At 45.2% G+C, this 22,962-nt stretch overlaps 1 protein-coding gene across 1 annotated transcript in view; it reads left to right on the top strand.

Moving 5' to 3' along the window:
• The window catches only part of rabep1 (rabaptin, RAB GTPase binding effector protein 1), a gene marked incomplete at its 5' end in the record, with an annotated part of 132,950 nt that overhangs the window by 20,891 nt on the left and 89,097 nt on the right, over positions 1 to 22,962 (top strand). The window contains 3 exons of the mRNA XM_038813590.1: positions 4,615 to 4,750; positions 7,304 to 7,482; positions 19,330 to 19,467. Of these exons, the coding sequence (XP_038669518.1) occupies positions 4,615 to 4,750; positions 7,304 to 7,482; positions 19,330 to 19,467 (453 nt within the window). The remainder of the gene's footprint in view (positions 1 to 4,614; positions 4,751 to 7,303; positions 7,483 to 19,329; positions 19,468 to 22,962) is intronic.

The raw sequence follows: 22,962 nt of genomic DNA on the forward strand, positions 1-22,962 counted from the left end.
TACACTATAGAAAGGAAGTGATTGCACTGGTGAGGGTGCAGAAGCGATTCATCAGGACGTTGCCTCGACTGGATCATTTTAGCTATCAAAAGAGACTGGATAGGCTTGAGCTTCGTTCCCTGGAACAGAGAAGGCTGAGGGGGGGGACCTACTTCAGGTGTATAAATTATGAGGGACATAGAAAGGGTGGACAGGAAAGTTCTTTTCCCCTTAGTGGAGGGGTCAATAACCAGGGAGCACAGATTTCAGTTAATAGGCAGGAGGTTAATAGGCAAGAGATGTGAGGAACAGCTTTTTCACCCAGAGCGTGGTAGGAATCTGGAAGTTGCTGCTTGAAAGGGGGGCAGAGGCAGGAACCCCCTCAACTTTTAGAAGTATTTCGATAGAACACAAGACGGCTACCAAATGCTGAAAAATGGGATTCGAATAGTTCGGTGCGTGATGATTGGCGTGGATGTGATGGGCCAAAGGGCCTCTTTCCGTGCTGCAAAACTTTATAGAACATAGAACATTACAGCGCTATACAGGACCTTCGGCCCTCAATATTGCGCCGTCCTGTGAAACCCCTCTAAAGTCCCTCTACACTATTCCCTTATCGTCCATATGCCTATCCAATGACCATTTGAATGCGTTTAGTGTTGGCGAGTCCACTACTGTTGCAGGCAGGGCATTCCACGCCCTTACTACTCTCTGAGTAAAGAACCTACTTCTGACATCTGTCCTATATCTATCTCCCCTCAATTTAAAGCTATGTCCCCTCGTGCTGGACATCGCCATCCGAGAAAAAAGGCGCTCACTGTCCACCCTATCTAATCCTCTGGTCATCTTGTATGCCTCAATTAAGTCACCTCTTAACCTTCTTCTCTCTAACAAAAACAGCCTCAAGTCCTTCAGCCTTTCCTCATAAGATCTTCCCTCCATACCAGGCAACATCCTTGTAAAACTCCTCTGTACCCTTTCCAATGCTTCCACATCCTTCCTATAATGCGGCGACCAGAACTGCAGGCAATACTCCAAATGCGGCCGCACCAGAGTTTTGTACCGCTGCAACATGACCTCATGGCTCCGAAACTCAATTCCTCTACCAATAAAAGCTAACACACCGTACGCCTTCTTAACAACCCTCTCAACCTGGGTGGCAACTTTCAGGGATCTATGGACATGGACAACGAGATATCTCTGCTCGTCCACACTACCAAGAATCTTACCATTAGCCCAGTACTCTGTCTTCCTGTTATTCCTTCCAAAATGAATCACCTCACACTTATCTGCATTAAACTCCATTTGCCACCTGTCAGCCCAGCTCTGCAGCTTATCTATGTCCCTCTGCAACTTGTAACATTCTTCTGCACTGCCCACAACTCCACCAACTTTAGTGTCATCTGCAAATTTACTCACCCATCCTTCTACGCCCTCCTCCAGGTCATTTATAAAAATGACAAACAGCAGCGGCCCCAAAACAGATCCTTGCGGTACAGCACTAGTAACTGGACACCAGTCAGAACATTTCCCATCAACCACCACCTTCTATCAGCTAGCCAATTTCTGATCCAAACTGAGAATTCCCATGCCTCTGTATTTTCTGCAATAGCCTACCGTGGGGAACCTAATGAAATGAAAATCACTTATTGTCACCAGTAGGCTTCAAATGAAGTTACATTCCGGCGCCTGTTCGGGGAGGCTGTTACAGGAATCGAACCATGCTGCTGGCTTGCTTGGTCTGCTTTCAAAGCCAGCGATTTAGTCCTGTGCTAGACAGGCCCTATCAAATGCTTTACTGAAATCCATATACATCACATCAACTGCTTCACCCTCGTCCACCTGTTTGGTCACCTTCTCGAAGAACTCAATGAGGTTTGTGAACTCAATGAGGCACGACCTACCCTTCACAAAACCATGTTGACTATCTCTAATCAAATTATTCCTTTCCAGATGATTATACATCCGATCTCTTATAAACCTTTCCAAGACTTTTCCCACAACAGAAGTAAGGCTCACTGGTCTATAGTTACCGGGGTTATCTCTACTCCCCTTCTTGAACAAGGGGACAACATTTGCTATCCTCCAGTCTTCTGGCACTATTCTTGTAGACAAAGATGACTGAAAGATCAAAGCCAAAGGCTCAGCAATCTCCTCCCTAGCTTCCCAGAGAATCTTAGGATAAATCCCATCCGGCCCAGTGGGCTTATCTATTTTCACACTTTCCAGAATCGCTAACACCTTTTCCTTATGAACCTCAAGCCCTTCTAGTCTAGTAGCCTGTGTCTCAGTATTCTCCTCGACAACTTTGTCTTTTTCCTGTGTGAATACAGACGAAAAATACTCATTTAGCACCTCTCCTATCTCCTCGGACTCCACGCAAAACTTCCCACGTCTCATCTTTACATAAGCCTCCTTCTTCCTCTTGACAAGTGTTACAACTATTTTAGTAACCCATGGTTCCCTCGCTCGACCACTTCCTCCCTGCCTAACAGGTACATACTTATCAAGACTCGCAGTAGCTGTTCCTTGAACATGCTCCACATTTACATTGTGTCCATCCCCTGCAGTTTTCCTCTCCAGCCGATGCATCCTAAGTCTTGCCTCATCGCATCATAATTGCCTTTCCCCCAGCTATAACTCTTGCCCTGCGGTGTATACCTATCACTTTCCATCGCTAAAGTATCCTCCCAGCTCCGATTTCAGTCTCGCTCTTTCTCCTCCTTTCCCCTTCCAGCTCCGCTCTCAGTATCGCACTTTCTCCTGCTGTTTTATCCTTCCACTCTTCTCTCATTCTCACTCTTTCTCGCGCTCTTTTAACCTTCAGGCTCTACTCTTGGTCTAGCTCTTTTTTTGCTCTCTTTAATCCTTCGTGCTCCGCTCTCAGTCTCACAGTTTCTTGTGTTCCTGTATTTCCCGGCCCCGCTCTCAGCACCCTCTTTCTCATGCTCCTGTACCCTCCCAGCTCCACGTTCAGTCTCTCCCTTTATCACGCTCTTTTATCCCTCGGCTCTACTCTCAGTCTTGCTTATTCACCTGCTGTTTTATTCTCTCTGCTCCGCTCTCAGTCCCATTCTTTTTCGCACCCTTTAATCCTCCCAGCTCTGCTCTCAGTCTTGATTTTTCTCCCACTGTTTTATCCTATCGCTCCGCTTCCCAGTCTCTCTTTCTCACACTCTTTTATCCTCCAGGTTCTGCTCTCGGTCTAACTCTTTTCATGCTCCTTTATCCCCACAGCTCCGCTCTCTCTCTCTCTCTCTCTCTCTCTCTCTCTCTCTCTCTCTCTTTCTCCCATTGTTTTATCCTGCAGGCTCTGCTCTCGGTCTCGCTCTTTCTTGGACTCTTATCCTCCCAGCTTCACTCGCAGTCTCGCTCTTTCTCGCATTCTTTTATCCTCCCAGCTTTTCTCTCTAACCTTATCGTACATTGTTTACTAAATTACCTTATTTCACTTTGACTTTACTTCCTTTACTAAAATTCAAGGAGTTACTTCTTTATAAATGATCCATTTTTCTAGTTTAAGCTATTTAAACAGCAGATTCTTTCCAACCAATGAATTTACCGTTTCCTGTGATGTCCCTCTGGAATGTTTTTCGAACTCGACCTGCTGCCCCAGTAGAGGTGTCCACCGCAGGTCCGGCTATCTCCGTCCATCTGTCTCCACTCCTGGGATGTGAGAGAAGGCCCTGAGCCCCGCTCTCTATTTATCCGCTCCCCCAATAGAGGTGTCAATTGTAGGTCTGGGTGTCATTGCTCCCCAAAGGTGAGTAAAGGCCCCAAGCCCCTCTCTCTATTCATCCTCTGTCCCGTCGAGGTGTCCATCACAGGTCTGGCTCCCTGAAGGTGAGTGAAGGCCGTGAGCCTCGTCCTTTATTTATCCTCTGCGCCAGTAGAGGTGTGCATCGCAGACCCAGCCTGTCTCCACTCCCAGAAGGTAGGTGAAGGCCCCGAGCCATGCTCTCTATTCATCTGCTGTCCCAGTAGAGCTGTCTAGCGCAGGTCCAGCTGACCTGTACAGGACAGCTCTACTGGGACAGCAAATGAATAGAGAGCAAGGTGAGCGAAGACCTCAACTTCGCTTTGCCTTTATCAGGGTCATAGGGTGGATGCTGAGAGATTGTTTCCATCGGTCAGGGAATCTAAAGCACGGGGGCCACAGTCTCAACCCATGCTCCATCATTTAATATATTTAAGGCTGGAATAGACAGATTCTTGGTGTCTTGGAATTGAGGGATAGGGGAAGCAGATGAGAAAATGGATTTGAAACCCAAGATTGGTCCATCATATTGAATGACAGAGGAGGCTCCACAGGCCATGAAGTCTATTCCTGCTCTAATTCTTGTGTTCTTAAATGTGCTGTGAGTACTCATGGCACTTGTTAGGTTACCTGAATTAAAAACTTACAGGAAAAGAAAGCTTTAATACTTAGCAACATTTTCCTACTTGTACTCTGTAACCTTTCCTGAATATTCAAGCACATTTTGAAGGGGTGCGAATTATACAGTGATGCAGGCTGGGCATCTGTAATCGTATGAGATCAGTGAGATTTGTTTCATCAGCTAAACAACAAAGGAGTATCCAAATGCAGGTTTTCACTGTATATAAAGAGACCGAAGTGGTTAATGTGCCCAGCAGGTTAAAGAGCTGAACCATTACCTTGAGACTGAGAAATCGTGCAGGACAGACCTGGAAATGTATGTTGCCGTTCTCAACACTCAGAAAAGTGTGCTACAGGAAGATGCCGAGAAACTGCGCAAAGAACTGCATGAAGGTAATCCAAAGAAGAGAGCTCATAATTTAAAAAGATGTTATTGTTCAACTGAAAATGTACCCTTAGGATTAGGGTGCAGTTAAGAAGAATCACTGAAGCCTTCAGAAAGAAGAGAAATGTGAGAAAGCACTTCCTAAATTCTAAAGAGCACTCGCCACAGCTATCATTTTATTTTGCAGTTTCTATATTATTTGGATAATGGGCTTAACTTCCTGGCTCCCCAAAGTTGGATTGGGGGTGGGGGGGTACCCCAAAGATGCGCTGGGGAATCCCTCTTTAAAGTTCCAAGTGAGGCAATTGGCCAGAAGAGCTAACTTTCGCTGGACAATTAGGGAACCATTTGACAAAGAGATCTAAATTACTAATGTAAGATGGTTCTGCCAGTTTCACGCTCCTAGTTACTCTGAAAGAGTTAGGTGAAAAAGCACTTCTAACTTCAGCATAACTATTCTTAACACTCAGACCGAACCCTGTACGGGATCTCCTCCCCCAAACCTGACACAATCAGGACTGGCCCCACCCCGACCCGCACAACGCCGTAACTACTGCCGTAAAAAGGGGCATGTCTTCCCTTGCTGCACTTGACCGCTGAACTTTCTGAATCTCACCTGACCTGAGTCTGCACCACCTGTCTTTGTGCAAAGACCTTTCTCTCTTCACAGTAGAAGTTTCTTCAGTAGCATCTATTATAATTTAGCATCTTCAGTTTAATATTTCATTGTATTCTTCTTTAATTGCTGCATTAAGATGAAGTGAAATGAAGAGTCCATATTGAATACTGACATTGAATCCAGAATGTTTGAATGTTGGAAGCAGGATTAACAAATTATCCTATGTGACTGTGGTAAACTATCCTACCTTGTCCTTCTCTACCTGTCTGAAAACGCTGACACCATTGGCCATACCATCCTCCTCCAAGGCCCCTTCTCTCTGGAACAACTGTTGGGGGGAACTGCCCTCGCCTGGCTCCATCCTTATCTATCCAGTCATAACCAGAATAATACCCTTACTTTCCATTCTCACATCATTGCCTCCAAGGATCTATCCCCAGCCCCTTCCTATTTCTCATCAATATGTCGACTCACGTCGGGTTCAACATGTAAGCTTACAATATCCAACTCTACTTCATCACCACACTCTACCTCTGCGCTGCTGATAAGTTGTCACACTGCTTGTCCATTATTAAGTACAAGATGGGCAGAAATTTCCCCCAACTAAATATTAATACGATCAAAGCCACCGTCTTCAGTCCTCCACCGTTTCCATTCCCTAGTCACCAACTCCATCCTTTCCCTGGAAAGACTGTTTGCTAACCAGGTGTCTATTTAACCCTAAGATGAACTGCTGACTACATCTCTGTTCCATCACACAGACAGCCTAATTCAACTTCTGTGGCATTGTTCCCTGTACCATGCCTTTGTTCCCGCTAGAGTAATTCACTATTCTCTGGTACCATTCCCTCTCATTTTATTTGAGTTTGCAGGATTTGTTTGTGCGTGGTCCCTTTGGTTTTTTTTGTGCAGCTGCACACATGCAATAACTCGTGTCTGGCCTGCCTGACAACTTGCTGTGCAACTATTCAGCTTAGCAGGCAACATTGCTCTCTGATTGGCCTTCCATCTCCCACATTCCATACATTTGAGGTCATCTGAAACTCTGCTGCCCATATCCTAACCTGCAGTCTTGCTCACCCATTCCCCCTGTGCATCTTGACCTACATTTAACGCCCAGTCTTGTAATGTCTCAATTTTAAAATTCTCATCCTTGTTTTCAGAAATCTCCATGGCATTGTCCCTCCCTATCTCTGTAACCTGCTCCTGTCCTACAACCCTCTGAAATCTCCACTTTCTTCACGTTCTGGACACTTGAATAACTGCCAGCTGTGCTTTCAGCTGCTGAGGTCCGATAATCTCAGCCCTCCACTTCTCATTCCTCCTTTGCGATGTTCCTCCAACCCTATCTCTTTTGACCAAGTATTTGGTCGTTGTTATCGTCGTAGCCTTTTCACTCCTTTGATGGAGCATAGGCCACGGACAAATTCTCTCCATCGAAGTCCAGTTGTTTCCATGTATTTGGTCACTGTTGTAACCTGCCTGCTTACCACTGGCTGGGGACTAATGGCAATCCCACAATCGTTAGGGAGTATGAGCTTCCCCAATGAAGGGGCGGAGAAATCATTAGCAGAGTCCCTGCATAAATAGAGCTGGCCAGTATGGAACCAACTAGAGAGGAGTGAGCAGCAAGGGAGTACTGCTGCTGTTGTATGTGTATATATGTAATTGTAAATAAAGTTATTTCTTTCTATTCTACAAACTCGTGCTGGATTCTTCGTGGCCTTCACAAAAGTCACTTGCCCTAATATATGGCTTGAGATCAAATTTTGTTTATTAGCACTCCTGTGAGGCACCATGGGATTTTCTACCCCGTTCAAGGCACTCTGTCAATGCCTACGGTGCTTGGTGTAAACATGCGGCCTTGTTCATGTGGTGACATCTGACTTGGTTTTGAAACCTGTAATTCACTGAATGTGGTTTATTTAAATGTTTCCTTCAGTGTGTCACCTTTTGGAGCAAGAGAGACAGCAGCACAACCAGTTGAAACATACGTGGCAGCGGGCCAATGATCAGTTCCTCGAATCCCAGCGGCTCCTGATGAGGGATATGCAGCGCATGGAGAACATTCTCACTTCCGAGCAACTTCGGCAGGTTGAAGAGCTGAAAAAGAAGGAGCAAGTATGAAAGACTTCAATTTTGTGATTTTAATGTTCAGCTGAGTAGCAGAAGGAAATAAAGAAACAATAACCTGACTGTATCTTAGGAAATGAAACTTCTGAAAACATTTCAATTATCCTTTTTTCCTGCTTTCTCAATCTTTTAAAGCAAGGTGCAAAAACCCTTATAAGAGTTTTCAAAAAGTGTAGGAAAGTATCAGTGGCCTCCATGTGATGTCTGACAGTAGCCTGTCCTCAGTTAAAACCAAGTACCCTGACAAAGTTATTTAAGCTTGCTGGTATAGAATTAGTCTGGTATTGTTCATTGCTTTCTGCTGAGTGATTGTGTTGGTGAAGGTGGAAAGCAGGAATTTGCATTGCATGAATTGTTTACCATTTTGGAAATATACTTTTTCCGCTATTTTGCGCCCACATTCGTCGTATGTCCAAATTATGACGTGGGCGCAAAACCTCACGAGAATCTCGTTGGCGAGATCGTATTTTCCAATTCATCCACCAATGATGTGATGAAGTTCCCGCCCTTATTTTCAGTAAATTATAATAATTAAAGGGCTTCCTCGCCATATCGCACACCTATTTTGAACTCTCCATTTACAGATGCTTTTGGGGGTTCCGCTTGTGCATGTCATGGGGCGGGGGCTCCACTTGTGCGTGTCATGGGGGGTGTTCTACTTGTGCGTGTCATGGGGCGGGGGTTCCACTTATGCGTGTCATGGGGCAGGAGGTTCCATTTTTGCGTGGTGCGGGGAGGGGTTCCCATTTGTGTTGTGGTGGGGAGTTTCCACGTGTGTGTCATGGGTGGTGGTGGGGGGGGAGTTTCCAATTGTGCGTGTCGTTGGGTGGTGGGTCCACTTGGGCCCACAGGGGCTGGTTTAGCACACTGGGCTAAATCGCTGGCTTTTAAAGCAGACCAAGGCAGGTCAGCAGCACAGTCCAATTCCCGTACCAGCCTCCCCGAACAGGTGCCGGAATGTGGCGACTAGGGGCTTTTCACAGTAACTTCATTTGAAGCCTACTTGTGACAATAAGCGATTTTCATTTCATTTTAATTTCACTTCTACGTGTGGTGGGGGGTGGTTATCGCTTACCATGGTGCCCATTTTGCAGTGCCCTGCCAACATGACAGCGTGAGCCATGGCACAGATTTTTTTGGAACAAGGTTCTACACAATATAAACAGAAAAGCTGGCTGAGCAGCCTGCGAGCTGCATGCTGGTTTTTCCACCTCAGACAGGGCTCTGTGCAAATAGAAAAAATTCCGCCCCTTGTGTTACAAAGATTCATAAAATGATGGAATGGAAAAGACCTGCACCATCCAATTTGTCCCCGACTATTGTGATGTCTTTAGCATCATAATTCATGCACTCCCTACTCCACCTGGAGGGAAGTGGGTGGGGGCAGGTACCGGACTGCGAGAGGAATTGGAAAATCCCTTTCTGACCCCATTAAGTATTCAAAACTGGTCCAAGATATGCCTCTTTCTTTGATCATTCTATGGAGCAGGGCAAAATGGGGCACCATGATAAGCTTCTATGGAGTCTCTCCCTCTTTTATGGGTTGATCTGTTCTGCAGTCAGGAACTTATCTGGTTTTCACTGGGTGGCACAGTGGGTAACACTGCTGCCTCACAGCACCAGGGACCTGGTTTCGATTCTGACTTTGGGTGACTGTCAGTGTTGAGTTTGTGTGTTCTCCCCATGCCTGTGTAGGTTTTCTCATGTGTTCCAGTTTCCTCCCACAGTCCAAAGATGTGCAGGTTAGGTGGATTGGTCAAACTAACTTGCCCCTTAGTGTCCAAAGGTTTGGTGGGATTAAAGGGATAGCATGGGGTGTGGGCCTATGTGGAGAGCTCTTTCAAAGGGTCAATGTAAATGGTCTGACTCCTCCCCCAATCTGTGCTTCTCTAAATGATAGAGATCTGACTCTTTTGAGTCTGTCTGGCTAACTAACATGTTTAAACTGGGAATTAATCTTGTGGCCCTCTGCACCCATTCCAAAGCCTCCGTGTCAGCCATCATGTGAGAAGAATAAAACTTATCACGGATTCTAACTGAGGTCCAAAATGGAATGCTTTAGAATTGAATCCCTATAGTCAGAAGGAGGCCATTTGGCCCATCATGTCAGCACCGATCCTCCGAAGGAGTACTATAGCTAGGCCCATTCCCCCGCCCTATCCCCATAACCTAAACTACACATCTTTGGGCAGCACGGTAGCACAAGTGGATAGCACTGTGGCTTCACAGCGCCAGGATCCCAGGTTCCATTCCCCGCTACGTCACTCTGTGTGGAATCTGCACGTTCTCCACGTGGGTTTCCTCCGGGTGCTCTGGTTTCCTCCCACAGTCCAAAGACGTGCAGGTTAGGTGGGTTGGCCATGATAAATGCCCTTGGTGACCAAAAAAATTAGGAGGGGTTATTGGGTTATGGGGATAGGGTGGAAGTGAGGGCTTAAGTGGGTCGGTGGGCCAAATGGCCTCCCTCTGCACTGTATGTTCTATGTCCTAAGGGCCAATTTTAGCACGGCCAATCCACCAAATTTGTACATCTTTGGACTGTAGGAGGAAACCGGAGCACCCAGAGGAAACCCATGCAGACACGGGGAGAAAGTGCAAACTCCACACAGTCCAACAAAATCGGAGTTGAACCCGGGTCCCTGGAGTTACGAGGTAGCAGTGCCACTTTCAAGCAAATTACCAAAGGAATACCTCAATTAATAGATTGAAGCCCATGGATCATGAAAGTCCTAAACTTCATCCCGTGAATGTGCTATTTGCTGGCACCAGCAAGGGGCATGTTGGGGAGGGTTTAAACTAATGTGGCAGGGGATGGGAACCGATACAGGAAGTCGGAAGGTAATAAAACAGGGACAGAAACAAAAGGCAGCAAGGGGGAAAGTGTAAGGCAGAGAAGTCATAGTCAGAAATCAAAAGGCGCCACAGTACAGGGTACAGTGACTGAGGGGAGCTCAGTGAATAGGCCCAGTAATATTAAAAGGAATAAAACGGGAAGTAAAAGCATAAATGGTAGGTGACGCGGCAGGTTGTTGCATGAAGATATGGGTTCAACGGCAAGGAGAATTAGGAGAAAAGTTAAGAGGAAATATAACTTGGATAGATGAGTTGATGGCGCAAATCATCATGAATGACTATGATTTAGTGGCCATTACTGAAGCATGGTTAAAGGATGGTCACGACTGGGAGTTAAATATCCGAGGGTATCAAACTATTTGGAAGGACGGAGTGGATGGTAAGGGAGGTGGTGTAGCTCTGTTATTTAAGGATGACATCCGGGCAATAGTAAGGGATGACATTGTTGCTATGGAGGATAAGGTTGAATTCATTTGGGTGGAAATCAGGAATAGTAAGGCGAAAAAGTCAGTGATAGGAGTAGTCTATAGGCCACCAAATAGTAACAATATGGTGGGGCAGGCAATAAACAAAGAAATAACTGATGGATGTAGAAATGGTACAGCAGTTATCATGGGGGATTTTAATCTACATGTCGATTGGTTTAACCAGGTCGGTCAAGGCAGCCTTGAGGAGAGGTTTATAGAATGTATCCACGATAGTTTCCTAGAACAGTATGTAATGGAATCTACGAGGGAACAAGCAGTCCCAGATCTGGTCCTGTGTAATGAGACAGGATTGATTAATGATCTCATAGTTACGGATCCTCTCGGAAGGAGTGATCACAATATGGTGGAATTTAAAATACAGATGAAGGGTCAGAAGGTGAAATCAAAAACTAGTGTTTTGTGCTTAAACAATGGAGATTACAATGAGATGAGAGAAGAGCTAGCTAAGGTAGACTGGGAGCAAAGACTTTATGGTGAAACAGTTGAGGAACAGTGGAGAACCTTCCAAGCGATTTTTCACAGTGCTCAGCAAATGTTTATACCAACAAAAAGGAAGGACGGTAGAAAGAGGGAAAATCGACCGTGGATATCTAAGGAAATAAGGGAGAGTATCAAATTGAAGGAAAAAGCATACAAAGTGGCAAAGATTAGTGGGAGACTGGAGGACTGGGAAATCTTTAGGGCGCAACAGAAAGCTACTAAAAAAGCTATAAAGAAGTGTAAAATAGATTGAGAGTAAATTTGCTCAGAATACACAAACAGATAGTAAAAGTTTCTACAAATATATAAAACAAAAAAGAGTGGCTAAGGTAAATATTGGTCCTTTAGAGGATGAGAAGGGAGATTTAATAATGGGAGATGAGGAAATGGCTGAGGAACTGAGCAGGTTTTTTGGGTCGGTCTTCACAGTGGAAGACACAAATAACATGCCAGTGACTGATGGAATTAAGGCTATGACAGGTGAAGACCTTGAGGTGATTGTTATCACTAAGGAGGTAGTGATGGGCAAGCTAATGGGGCTAAAGGTAGACAAGTCTCCTGGCCCTGATGGAATGCATCCCAGAGTGCTAAAAGAGATGGCTAGGGAAATTGCAAATGCACTAGTGATAATTTACCAAAATTCACTAGACTCTGGGGTGGTCCCAGCGGATTGGAAATTAGCAAACGTGACACCACTGTTTAAAAAAGGAAGTAGGCAGAAAGCGGGAATTATGGACCAGTGAGCTTAACTTCGATAGTAGGGAAGATGCTGGAATCATCAAGGAAGAAATAGCGAGGCATCTGGATGGAAATTGTCCCATTGGGCAGATGCAGCATGGGTTCATAAAGGGCAGGTCGTGCCTAACTAATTTAGTGGAATTTTTTGAGGACATTACCAGTGCAGTAGATAACGGGGAGCCAATGGATGTGGTATATCTGGATTTCCAGAAAGCCTTTGACAAGGTGCCACACAAAAGGCTGCTGCATAAGATAAAGATGCATGGCATTAAGGGTAAAGTAGTAGCATGGATAGAGGATTGGTTAATTAATAGAAAGCAAAGAGTGGGGATTAATGGGTGCTTCTGTGGTTGGCGATCAGTAGCTAGTGGTGTCCCTCAGGGATCCGTGTTGGGCCCACAATTGTTCACAATTTACATAGATGATTTGGAGTTGGGGACCAAGGGCAATGTGTCCCAAGTTTGCAGATGACACTAAGATGAGTGGTAAAGCAAAAAGTGCAGAGGACACCGGAAGTCTGCAGAGGGATTTGGATAGGTTAAGTGAATGGGCTAGGGTCTGGCAGATGGAATACAATGTTGACAAATGTGAGGTTATCCATTTATTTAAATTATAAAATATTAAAGCATGCTGCTGTGCAGAGAGACCTGGGTGTGCTCGTGCATGAGTCGCAAAAGTTGCAGGTGCAACAGGTGATTAAGAAGGCAAATGGAATTTTGTCCTTCATTGCTAGAGAGATGGAGTTTTAAGACTAGGGAGGTTATGCTGCAATTGTATAAGGTGTTAGTGAGGCCACTCCTGGAGTATTGTGTTCAGTTTTGGTCTCCTTACCTGAGAAAGGATGTACTGGCGCTGGAGGGCCTGCAGAAGTTAATCCCAGAGCTGAAGGGGTTGGATTACGAGGAGACTTGAGTAGACTGGGACTGTACTCGTTGGAATTTAGAAGGATGAGGGGGGATCTTATAGAAACATATAAAATTCTGAAGGGAATAGATAGGATAGATGCGGGCAGGTTGTTTCCACTGGCGGGCAAAAGCAGAACTAGGGGGCATAGCCTCAAAATAAGGGGAAGTAGATTTAGGACTGAGTTTTAGGAGGAACTTCTTCACCCAAAGGGTTGTGAACCTATGAAATTCCTTGCCCAGTGAAGCAGTTGAGGCTCCTTCATTAAATGTTTTTAAGGCAAAGATAGATAGTTTTTTGAAGAATAAAGGGATTAAGGGTTATGGTGTTCGGGCCGGAAAGTGAAGCAGAGTCCGCAAAAGGTCAGCCATGATCTCATTGAATGGCGGAGCAGGCTCGAGGGGCCAGATGGCCTACTCCTGCTCCTAGTTCTTATGTTCTTATGTAACACGGTGCCCATAGTTGGAATAGGCAAGGTAAATTATTCAGCGTTCATGGTCTCAACAGTTATTCAATAGCCCTTGCTTGAAGTGCATTGTATGAATGATGTGAGAACAGGCTGTGAGGCTCATGCAGTTGAATATTTGTTGTCAACGCTTCTTTTATAAATGATGGCCATGTGTGCCTTGGAACCAGACCTGAGATAGGAGTCAATTTATTCAGGCAAGGACAAAAATTAATGTCCAAATAATCCATTATTCCAAGTAGATTGGGCAGAAGTGGCAGAGAAGAGTAACAAGGGAGTAAAACATTCCCCACCAATTGGGTTACGTTGTGGGTCAGTGAAGTGAACTGACGCTATGTCAACAAGTCTGCAATGCTATCTCCAATCTATCAGCTTCAAAAGGATGGCGGTGAGCAATCTGTAATTCATTAAATAGTTATTATTGCTCATGGTCCATCAGTAACATGGAACGCAGAAAATAGAGCACAGAACAGGCCCTTCGTCCCACGATGTTTTTGCCGAACTTTTGTCCGAGATTAGGAACAAATCAATCTACACCCCAGCATTCTACCGTAATCCATGTACCTATCCAATAGCCGCTTGAACAAAGAGAACAAAGAAAAATTACAGCACAGGAACAGGCCCTTGGGCTCTCCAAGCCTTCGCCGATCCAGATCCTCTATCTAAAACTGTTGCCTATTTTCTAAGGATCTGTATCCCTCTGTTCCCCGCCCATTTATGTATCTGTCTAGATACACCTTAAATGACGCTATCGTGCCCGCCTCTGCCACCTCTGCCGGCAATGCGTTCCCGGCACCCACCACCCTCTGCGTAAAGAACTTTGTACGTTTCTCTCCCTGAAGATTTTCCCCTCTCGCCTTGAACTTGTGACCCCTAGTAATTGAGTCGCCCACTCTGGGGTGGGACAAAGCTTCTTGCTATCCACCCTGTCTATGCCTCTCATGATTTTGTAGACCTCAATGAGGTCCCCCCTCAACCTCCGTCTCGCTAATGAAAATAATCCTAATCTACTCAACCTCTCTTCATAGCTAACACCCTCCATACCAGGCAACATCCTGGTGAACCTCCTCTGCACCCTCTCCAAAGCATCCACATCCTTTTGGTAATGTGGCGACCAGAACTGTACGCAGTATTCCAAATGTGGACGGACCAAAGTCTTATACAAATGTAACATGACCTGCCAACTCTTGTACTCAATACCCTTCCGAGGAAGGAAAGCATGCCACGTGCCTTCTTGACCACTCTATCGACCTGCGCAGCCACTTTCAGGGTACAATGGACCTAAACACCCAGATCTCTGTAGATCAATTTTCCACTGGGCTTTTTCATTTACCGCATAGTTCGCTCTTGAATTGGATCTTTCAAAATGCATCACCTCGCATTTGCCCGGATTGAACTCCGCCTTTTCTCCGCCCAACTCTCCAATCTATATTCTGCTGTATTCTCTGACAGTCCCCTTCACTATTTGCTACTCCACCAATCTTAGTGTAATCTGCAAACTTGCTGATCAGACCACCTATACCTTCCTCCAGATCATTTATGTATATCACAAAAAACACTGGTCCCAGCACGGATCCCTGTGGAACATCACTGGTCACAGTTCTCCATTTTGAGAAACTCCCTTCCACTACTACTCTGTCTCCTGTTGCCCAGCAGTTCTTTATCCATCCAGCTTGTACACCCTGGACCCCATGAGACTTAACTTTCTCCATCAGCCTACCACGGGGAACCTTATCAAACGCCTTACTGAAGCCCATGTATATTACATCTACAGCCCTTCCCTCATCAATCAACTTTGTCACTTCTTCAAAGAATTCTATTAAATTGGTAAGACATGACCTTCTCTGCACAAAACCATGTTGCCTATCACTGATAAGCCCATTTTCTTCCAAATGGAAATAGATCCTATCCCTCAGTATCTTCTCCAGCAGCTTCCCTACCCTGACGTCAGGCTCACCGATCTATAATTACCTGGATTATCCCTGCTACTCTTCTTAAACATTAGGAATTCTCCAGTCCTCTGGTACCCCACCCGTGTTCAAGGATGCTGCAAAGATATCTGTTAAGGCCCCAGCTATTTCCTCTCTCACTTCCCTCAGTAACCTGGGATAGATCCCATCCGGACCTGGGGACTTGTCCACCTTAATGCCTTTTAGAATACCCAACACATTCTCCCACCATATGCCGACTTGACCTAGAGTAATCAAACATCCATCCCTAACCTCAACATCCGTCATGTCCCTCTCCTCGGTGAATACCGATGCAAAATACTCGTTAAGAATATCGCCCTTTTTCTCTGACTCCACACATAACTTTCCTCCTTTGTCCTTGAGTGGGCCAACCCTTTCTCTAGTTGCCCTCTTGCTCCTTATATATGAATAAAAGGCTTTGGGATTTTCATTAACCCTGTTCGCTAAAGATATTTCATGACCCTTTTACGCCTCTTGATTCCTCGTTTCAGATTGGTCCTACATTCCCGATATTCTTCCAAAGCTTCGTCTGTCTTCAGTCGCCTCGACCTTATGTATGCTTCCTTTTTCCTCTTAGCTAGTCTCACAATTTCACCTGTCACCCATGGTTCCCTAATCTTGCCATTTCTATCCCTCATTTTCACAGGGACATGTCTGTCCTACACTCTAATCAACCTCTCTTTAAAAGCCTCCCACATATCAAATGTGGATTTACCTTCAACAGCTGCTCCCAATCCACATTCCCCAGCTCCTGCAGAATTTTGGTATAGTTGGTCTTCCCCCAATTTTGCACTCTTCCTTTAGGACAACTCTCGTCTTTGTCCATAAGTATTCTAAAACTTATGGAATTGTGATCACTATTCCCAAAGTAATCCCCTACTGAAACTTGAACCACTTGGCCGGACTCATTCCCCAAAACCAGGTCCAGTATGGCCCCTTCCCGAGTTGGATTATTTACATACTGCTCTAGAAAACCCTCCTGGATGCTCCTTACAAATTCTGCTCCATCTGGACCTCAAACACTAAGTGTATCCTAGTCAATATTGGGAAAATTAAAATCTCCTATCACCACCACCCTGTTGCTCCTACATCTTTCCATAATCTGTTTACATATTTGTACCTCTATCTCATGCTCACTGTTGGGAGGTCTGTAGTACAGCCCCAACATTGTTACCGCACCCTTTCTATTTCTGCTCATGTCGCCTCACTGCTCGAGTCCTCCATAGTGCCCTCCTTCAGCACAGCTGTGATATCCTCTCTGACCAGTAATGCAACTCATCCACCTCTTTTACCCCCCTCTCTATCCCACCTGAGGCATCAATATCCTGGGATATTTAGTTGCCAATCATGCCCTTCCCTCTCCCAAGTCTCAGTAATAGCAATAACATCATACTCCCAGGTACTAATCCAAACCCTAAGTTCATCTGCCTTACCTACTACACTTCTTGCAATAAAACAAATGCACCTCAGACCACCAGTCCCTTTGTGTTCATCATCTGCTCCCTGCCTACCCTTCCCCTTAGTCACGCTGACTTCATGATCTAGTTCCTTACAGGCTTTAGTTACTCCCTCCTTACTGTCCCCTAACCACCTCATTTGGTTCCCATCTCCCTGCCACATTTGTTTAAACCCTCCCCAACAGCGTTAGCAAAAACACCCCCAAGGACATTGGTTCCAGTCCGGCCCAGGTGTGGACCTTCCAATTTGTAGTAGTCCCACCTCCCCCGGAACCGGTCACAATGTCCCAAAAATCTGAACCCCTCACTCCTGCACCATCTCTCAAGCCACGCATTCATCCTGCCTATTCTTTCATTTCTACTCTGACTACCATGTGGCACTGTTAGCAATCCTGAGATTACTACGTCTGAGGTCTGTCTTTTTAACTTGGCTCCCAACTCCCTCAATTCTGCATATAGGACCTCATCCCGTTTTTTACCTATATCATTGGTGCCTATATGCACCATAACAACTGGCTGTTTACCCTCCCCCTTCAGTATGTCTTGCAGCCGATCTGAGACATCCCTGACCTGTGCACCTGGGAGGCAACATACCATTCGGGAGTCTCGTTTTTGACCACAGAACTGCCTATCTACTCCCCTTACAATTCAATCCCCTATGGCTATAGCCCTTCCACTCTTTTTCCCGCCCTTCTGTGCAGCAGAGCCAGCCACGGTGCCATGAGCCTGGCTACTACTGCCTTCCCCTGGTGAGCCATCTCCCCCAAAAGTATCCAAAACGGTATACCTGTTTTGGAGGGAGATGACCGCAGGGGACACCTGCACTGCCTTCCTGCTCTTTCTCTGCCTTTTGGTCACCCATTCCCTGTCTCCCTCAGTAATCCTAACCTGTGGTGTGACCAATTCGCTGAGCGTGCTATCCACGACCTCCACAGCATCGCGGATGCTCCAAAGTGAGTCCATCCGCAGCTCCAGAGCTGTAATGCAGTCTAACAAGAGCTGCAGCTGGACACACTTCCCGCACGTGAAGGAGTCAGGGACATCAGCCACGTTCCTGAGCTCCCACATTGAGCACAAGGAGCGTAACACGAATCTGGGATCTCCTGCCATTTTTAATCTTAAGCTTAACTTAGTCTAACTATAATATCAAATAATAGATTTTTTAAAAAGGCAAAAAAAAAGAAAAATTGTTCCCAATCACATGATAAAAAGAAATAGAAATAAAAAGAAAATCCTAACCTTATCAACAGTCTTTTTTTTGGTTAGAGGAGGAGGGCGGGTGGAAGACACTACACTTGTAGTGTCTTGTCACTTGTAGTGTCTTGGGTTCAGCTGCTGCCCAAATATAGCAGTGCACTCGCCTTCCCAGAGCACAATTCGACTGCTCCCACTCAGCTCCTCCCTCTCACCGCTCCTGTAAGGTAAGTTTTTAAAACGGGAAACTTACCTTCCCAACAGCCCCCTGGTTACTGCTCTCGCTGCTACTGCTGAAAAACTCTCCATGCTCTTTAATGAAGCCCCTGTCTCTCCGCGCTCTTTAATGAAGTCTCGCCCCTGTCTCTCCACTCTCTTTAATGAAGGTCCCTAATGTTTCCGACTCTACTACTTCCACAGGCAGTGTGCCCCCACTACTCTCTGGGTAAAGAACCTACCCCTGACACCCCACCCTATATCTTCTACCATTCACCTTAAATTTATGTCCCCTTGTAAAGGATGCTTTTTGCACTTGCAAAAATAGTTCAGACCTTAATCCTCTGATGTTCTAACTTTCTAGCACATTTTAAAATGAAGTTGCTGTACAGATTTATCAGACTATAGTTGTGTGGAAAGTTTGAAACAAATTATTGATCATTTCTGTTTCCTTGAAATATTATTGGTGCCAGTTTCGCTGTGGCTGTTTTTTCATTCGTTATGGGTTGTGGGTGTCACTGGCTGTGCCAGCAGTTATTGTCCATCCCTAATTGCCCTTGAACTGAGTGGCTTGTTAAGTCATTTCAGAGGCTATTTGAGAGCCAATCACATTGCTGTGGGTCTAGTGTCTTATCTTGGTGAGACCAGATAAGGACGGCAAATTTCCTTCCCTAAAGGAAGTTACTGAATCAAATGGGTTTTTAGGACAATTGACAATGATTTCATTGTCATCTTTTAATTTCATATTTTTATTGAATTCTCATCTGCCATGGTGGGATTCGAGCATTACCCTGGGTCTCTTGGTTACTAGTTTAGTGACAATACCACTACGCTACTGCCTCCCCAGTGTGTGTGTCTCAGTTTAGTTAATGTGAGCATGATTGCAGAGCTTTAAAACCATGCCCTATTTTAGCTACTTACGGTTGCAATCTTGCTCGGATAGAAGCCTAAGGTACTTGCTTTTTTAAGCGTTTGACCTTTCACTCTTGAACATGTTGCTGGCTGCAACGTGAAGATGAGTATGTTACCTCATGAATAGATCTATTCTGAAATAAGTATTCCTGTTTCAGGCAGAAGATGAGCAGCAGAGCCTCAAAAAAGTCAAGGAGAGGAAACAGCCAGAGACTGAGGAAGAAGGATCAGTAATGAGCTCCCAGTCACGTGTGGAATCTCCTGCCAGATCTCTTGGTGTCTTGGATGTTGAAGCGGTCAGTACTGTAACTATTCTACACTGATGGTTATGCAGCATTTAGCCATAGAGTTTCACAGCACAAAGAGAGGCCCTCCGGCCCACTGTGTCTGCTTCTAGGTGATTCAACAAATTCTTGTATCAATTATCATAGGTGAATCTGAGCTCCTGAAATGCCTCAGTATGTAGTACACCACATGGAAAGATGATATTCACACGGGCAAAGAAGGTCAGTCCCCTGCTGCGTAGAGTTAACTCATGTTGGCTGAAGCACATTGAGAGTACTAAAATCAGATTTGGCTTCTTCAGGGTAGGGTGGAAAATATATCTGACTTCCTGATCATCATGCAATATTTTTGATCACTGCCCATTTGCTGAAGATAGAATTAGGAATCAACTATACCTGTCAAGGCCTAACAGTCTTAAGTTTACAGTTGTGGAATATCAATTTAGGTTAAGATAGCTGAGGGCTCCCAATAACTGCAGATTTATAGAATCATAGAATGGCTACTGCATAGAGGGAGGCCATTAGGCCCATTGAGCTCCTGCCGGCTCTCAACTCTGAAGAGCAATTAATTCAGTTCCCAACTTTCCCCACAGCCCTGTAATTTGTTTTCCCTTTAATTACATATGCCCATGCATTCAAACATACATACAAATTAGGAGCAGGATGAGGCCACTTGGACCCTTGAGCCTGCTCCACCATTCAATAAGGTCATAGCTGATCTGATTGTAACCTCAACCCCACATTCCTGTCCACACCCGATAACATCTCGCCCCCTTGTTAATCAAGGATCTATCTTGCTCTGCCTCAGAATATTCACAGACTCTGTTTCCACTGCGTTTTGAGGAAGACAGTTCCAGAGACTCACGACCCATTGAGAGACAAAAATTCTCCTAATCTCTGTCTTAATTGGGTGACCCCTTATTTTTAAACAGTGACCTCTCGTTTTTGATTCTCCCATAAAAGGAAACATCCTCTCCACAGCTAACCTGCCAGGACCTTAAAGGTTTCCGTCAAGTCGCCTCTTACTCTTCTAAACTCCAGTGAATACCAGCTTAATCAGGCCAAGCTTTTCTGTTCTCAGTCTACCTCTCTGCTTCTAATGCATTACATCTTTATTTAAATAAGGTGACCAATACTGTACAGAGTACTCCAGATGTGGTCTCTCAATGACCTGTAAAACTGAAGCAAAACCTCCCTGCTTTTGTGATCTGATCCCCTCACAATAAATTATAATATTCTATCAGCTTTCCTGTTGATGCAATTTCATTTTGAGATTCCCAATGGAACCTGCCTCCACCAGATTCTTGGTTAACGAAAAACTAATAGCTAATGTCCACTATAACTTGTCCCCACCCTCTATACACACACAAGGCAGACAAACATAGAGAGGTGGAAAGGGGTAAAAATCGTAAGTGGGGGGATAAAGTGTCTCATGGTTTTAGCACACTTTTCACAGTAAGCTTGCAGATTAAAGTATTTGGTTTACAACCTATAATGATGATCTTTGTCGATCCATTCATTAGGATACTCTGTAGCATTGCTCACAATGGTTCCGACAGACGGACCTTATTTCTCGTCAAAAGTTGTTTTCAGTCTTTAGACCTCTGTAGCTCCAGAAAATGGCACCCAGAGGCATTCTGGAGAGAGAGACAGCCCTGACGGTGGTCTTCTGGAGAGAGTTATTTTTTCCAATTAAGGGGCAATTTAGCATGGCCAATCACCCATCCTGCATATCTTTGGGTTGTGGGGATGAGACCCATGCAGACACGGGGAGAATGCACAAACTCTACATAGACAGTGAACCGGGGCCGGGATTGAACCTGGGTCCTCGACGACCTGAGGCCCCAATGCTAAGTACTACGCTACCGTGCCAGTCTAACCTTCTGGTGGGAGTTAGCTGGATATTTCTGGAGAGAGTTAGCTGGATCCTTCTTTCACTGTGCTGCCAGAATCAAACTGAATCCAAACTCAACCCATTTGACACTGAACAACATCCCAGTGGAATAGGATCCAATTGCCACCTGTTATCAGACAGAGCACAGCCTTTTGGGCCAATTCATTGGCCACCAGCCAAATCATATTTCTTAATGCCACAAGTAGGCTTACATCGGGCAGCACGGTGGCCTAGTGGTTAGCACAGCTGTCTCACGGCGCTGAGGTCCCAGGTTCGATCACAGCTCTGGGTCACTGTCCGTGTGGAGTTTGCACATTCTCCCCGTGTCTGCGTGGGTTTCGTCCCCACAACCCCAAAAATGTGACTGGCCACACTAAATTGCCCCTTAATTGGTAAAAATAATTGGGTAATCTAAATTTATTTTAAAAAAAAGTAGATTTACATTAACACTGCAATGAAGTTACTGTGAAGATCCCCTAGTTACCACACTCGGGTACACAGAGGGAGAATTCAGAATGTCCAATTCACCTAACAAGCACGTTTCTCGGGACTTGTTGGAGGAAACCGGAGAACCCGGAGGAAACCCACGCATACACGGTGAGAATGTGCAGACTCCGCACAGACGGTGACCCAAGCCGGGAATCAAACCTGGGTCCCTGGTGCTGTGAAGCAACAGTGCTAACCACTGTGCTAGCGTGCCACCTCACCATCTTTGGACCTTCAGTTTAACATCTCAGAAAGATGATACCTCTGAGAGTACAGCGCTCTTGGCAGGGGGTGGGATCCTGAGAGGATGTTCAGTTGGGGGAGATGCACAAAAAAATTAAGAGACCGACCGCGTGAATCAGGAAGGCATAGAAATGATAAGCCATTTAAATCCAGAGACGATTTGGTAAGATTGGATGATATCTATTTTAATGCGAGGAGTCTGATGAACTGGGCAGATGAATTGAGGGTACAAATTAAAACATGGGGGTATGATGTCATTGCCGTCACTGAAACATTATTGAGAGGGGGACAGGATTGGTCGGTCATTATTCCAGGATAGTGGATCTTCAGGTAAGACGGGAAAGGAGGTAAAATAGAAGAGGGGGTGTCACAATTTTGATCAGGACTTAAAAGTAACGAATTGCAGCAGTAAGGAGGGGCAGCATCTTAGAAGGCTCTTTAAGTGAAGCCTCCTGGGTAAACGTAAAAAACAACAATAAGTAATCACATTTCTGGAAGTGTTCTATAGCCCCCAAATAGTCTGAGAGAAACAGAAGAGCAGAAATGTAGGCAAATTTCCGAGAAGTGTTAAAGTAATAGGATAGTGGGGGATTTAAACTTCCCCAACATTAACTGGGGTAGTCACAGTGTAAAAGGTTTAGAGGGAGCGGAATTCTTAAAATATGTCGAGGAGAACATTTAAGCCAGTAGGTAAAAGGTCCTACAAGAGAGGAGCGGTCATGAACTTAAAGGTAACAAAGTCGAGCAAGTGGTTGAAGGATCAGTGGGGGAGCATTTTGCAGACAGTGATCATAACTCAATTAGATTCAGGATTGTTATGGAAAAGGACAACAATGGACCTGAGATCAAAGTTCTCAACAAGGGGAAGGTCGAGTTTAATAAAA

This window comes from Scyliorhinus canicula, chromosome 12, assembly GCF_902713615.1.
Source record: "Scyliorhinus canicula chromosome 12, sScyCan1.1, whole genome shotgun sequence".
NCBI lineage: Eukaryota > Metazoa > Chordata > Chondrichthyes > Carcharhiniformes > Scyliorhinidae > Scyliorhinus > Scyliorhinus canicula.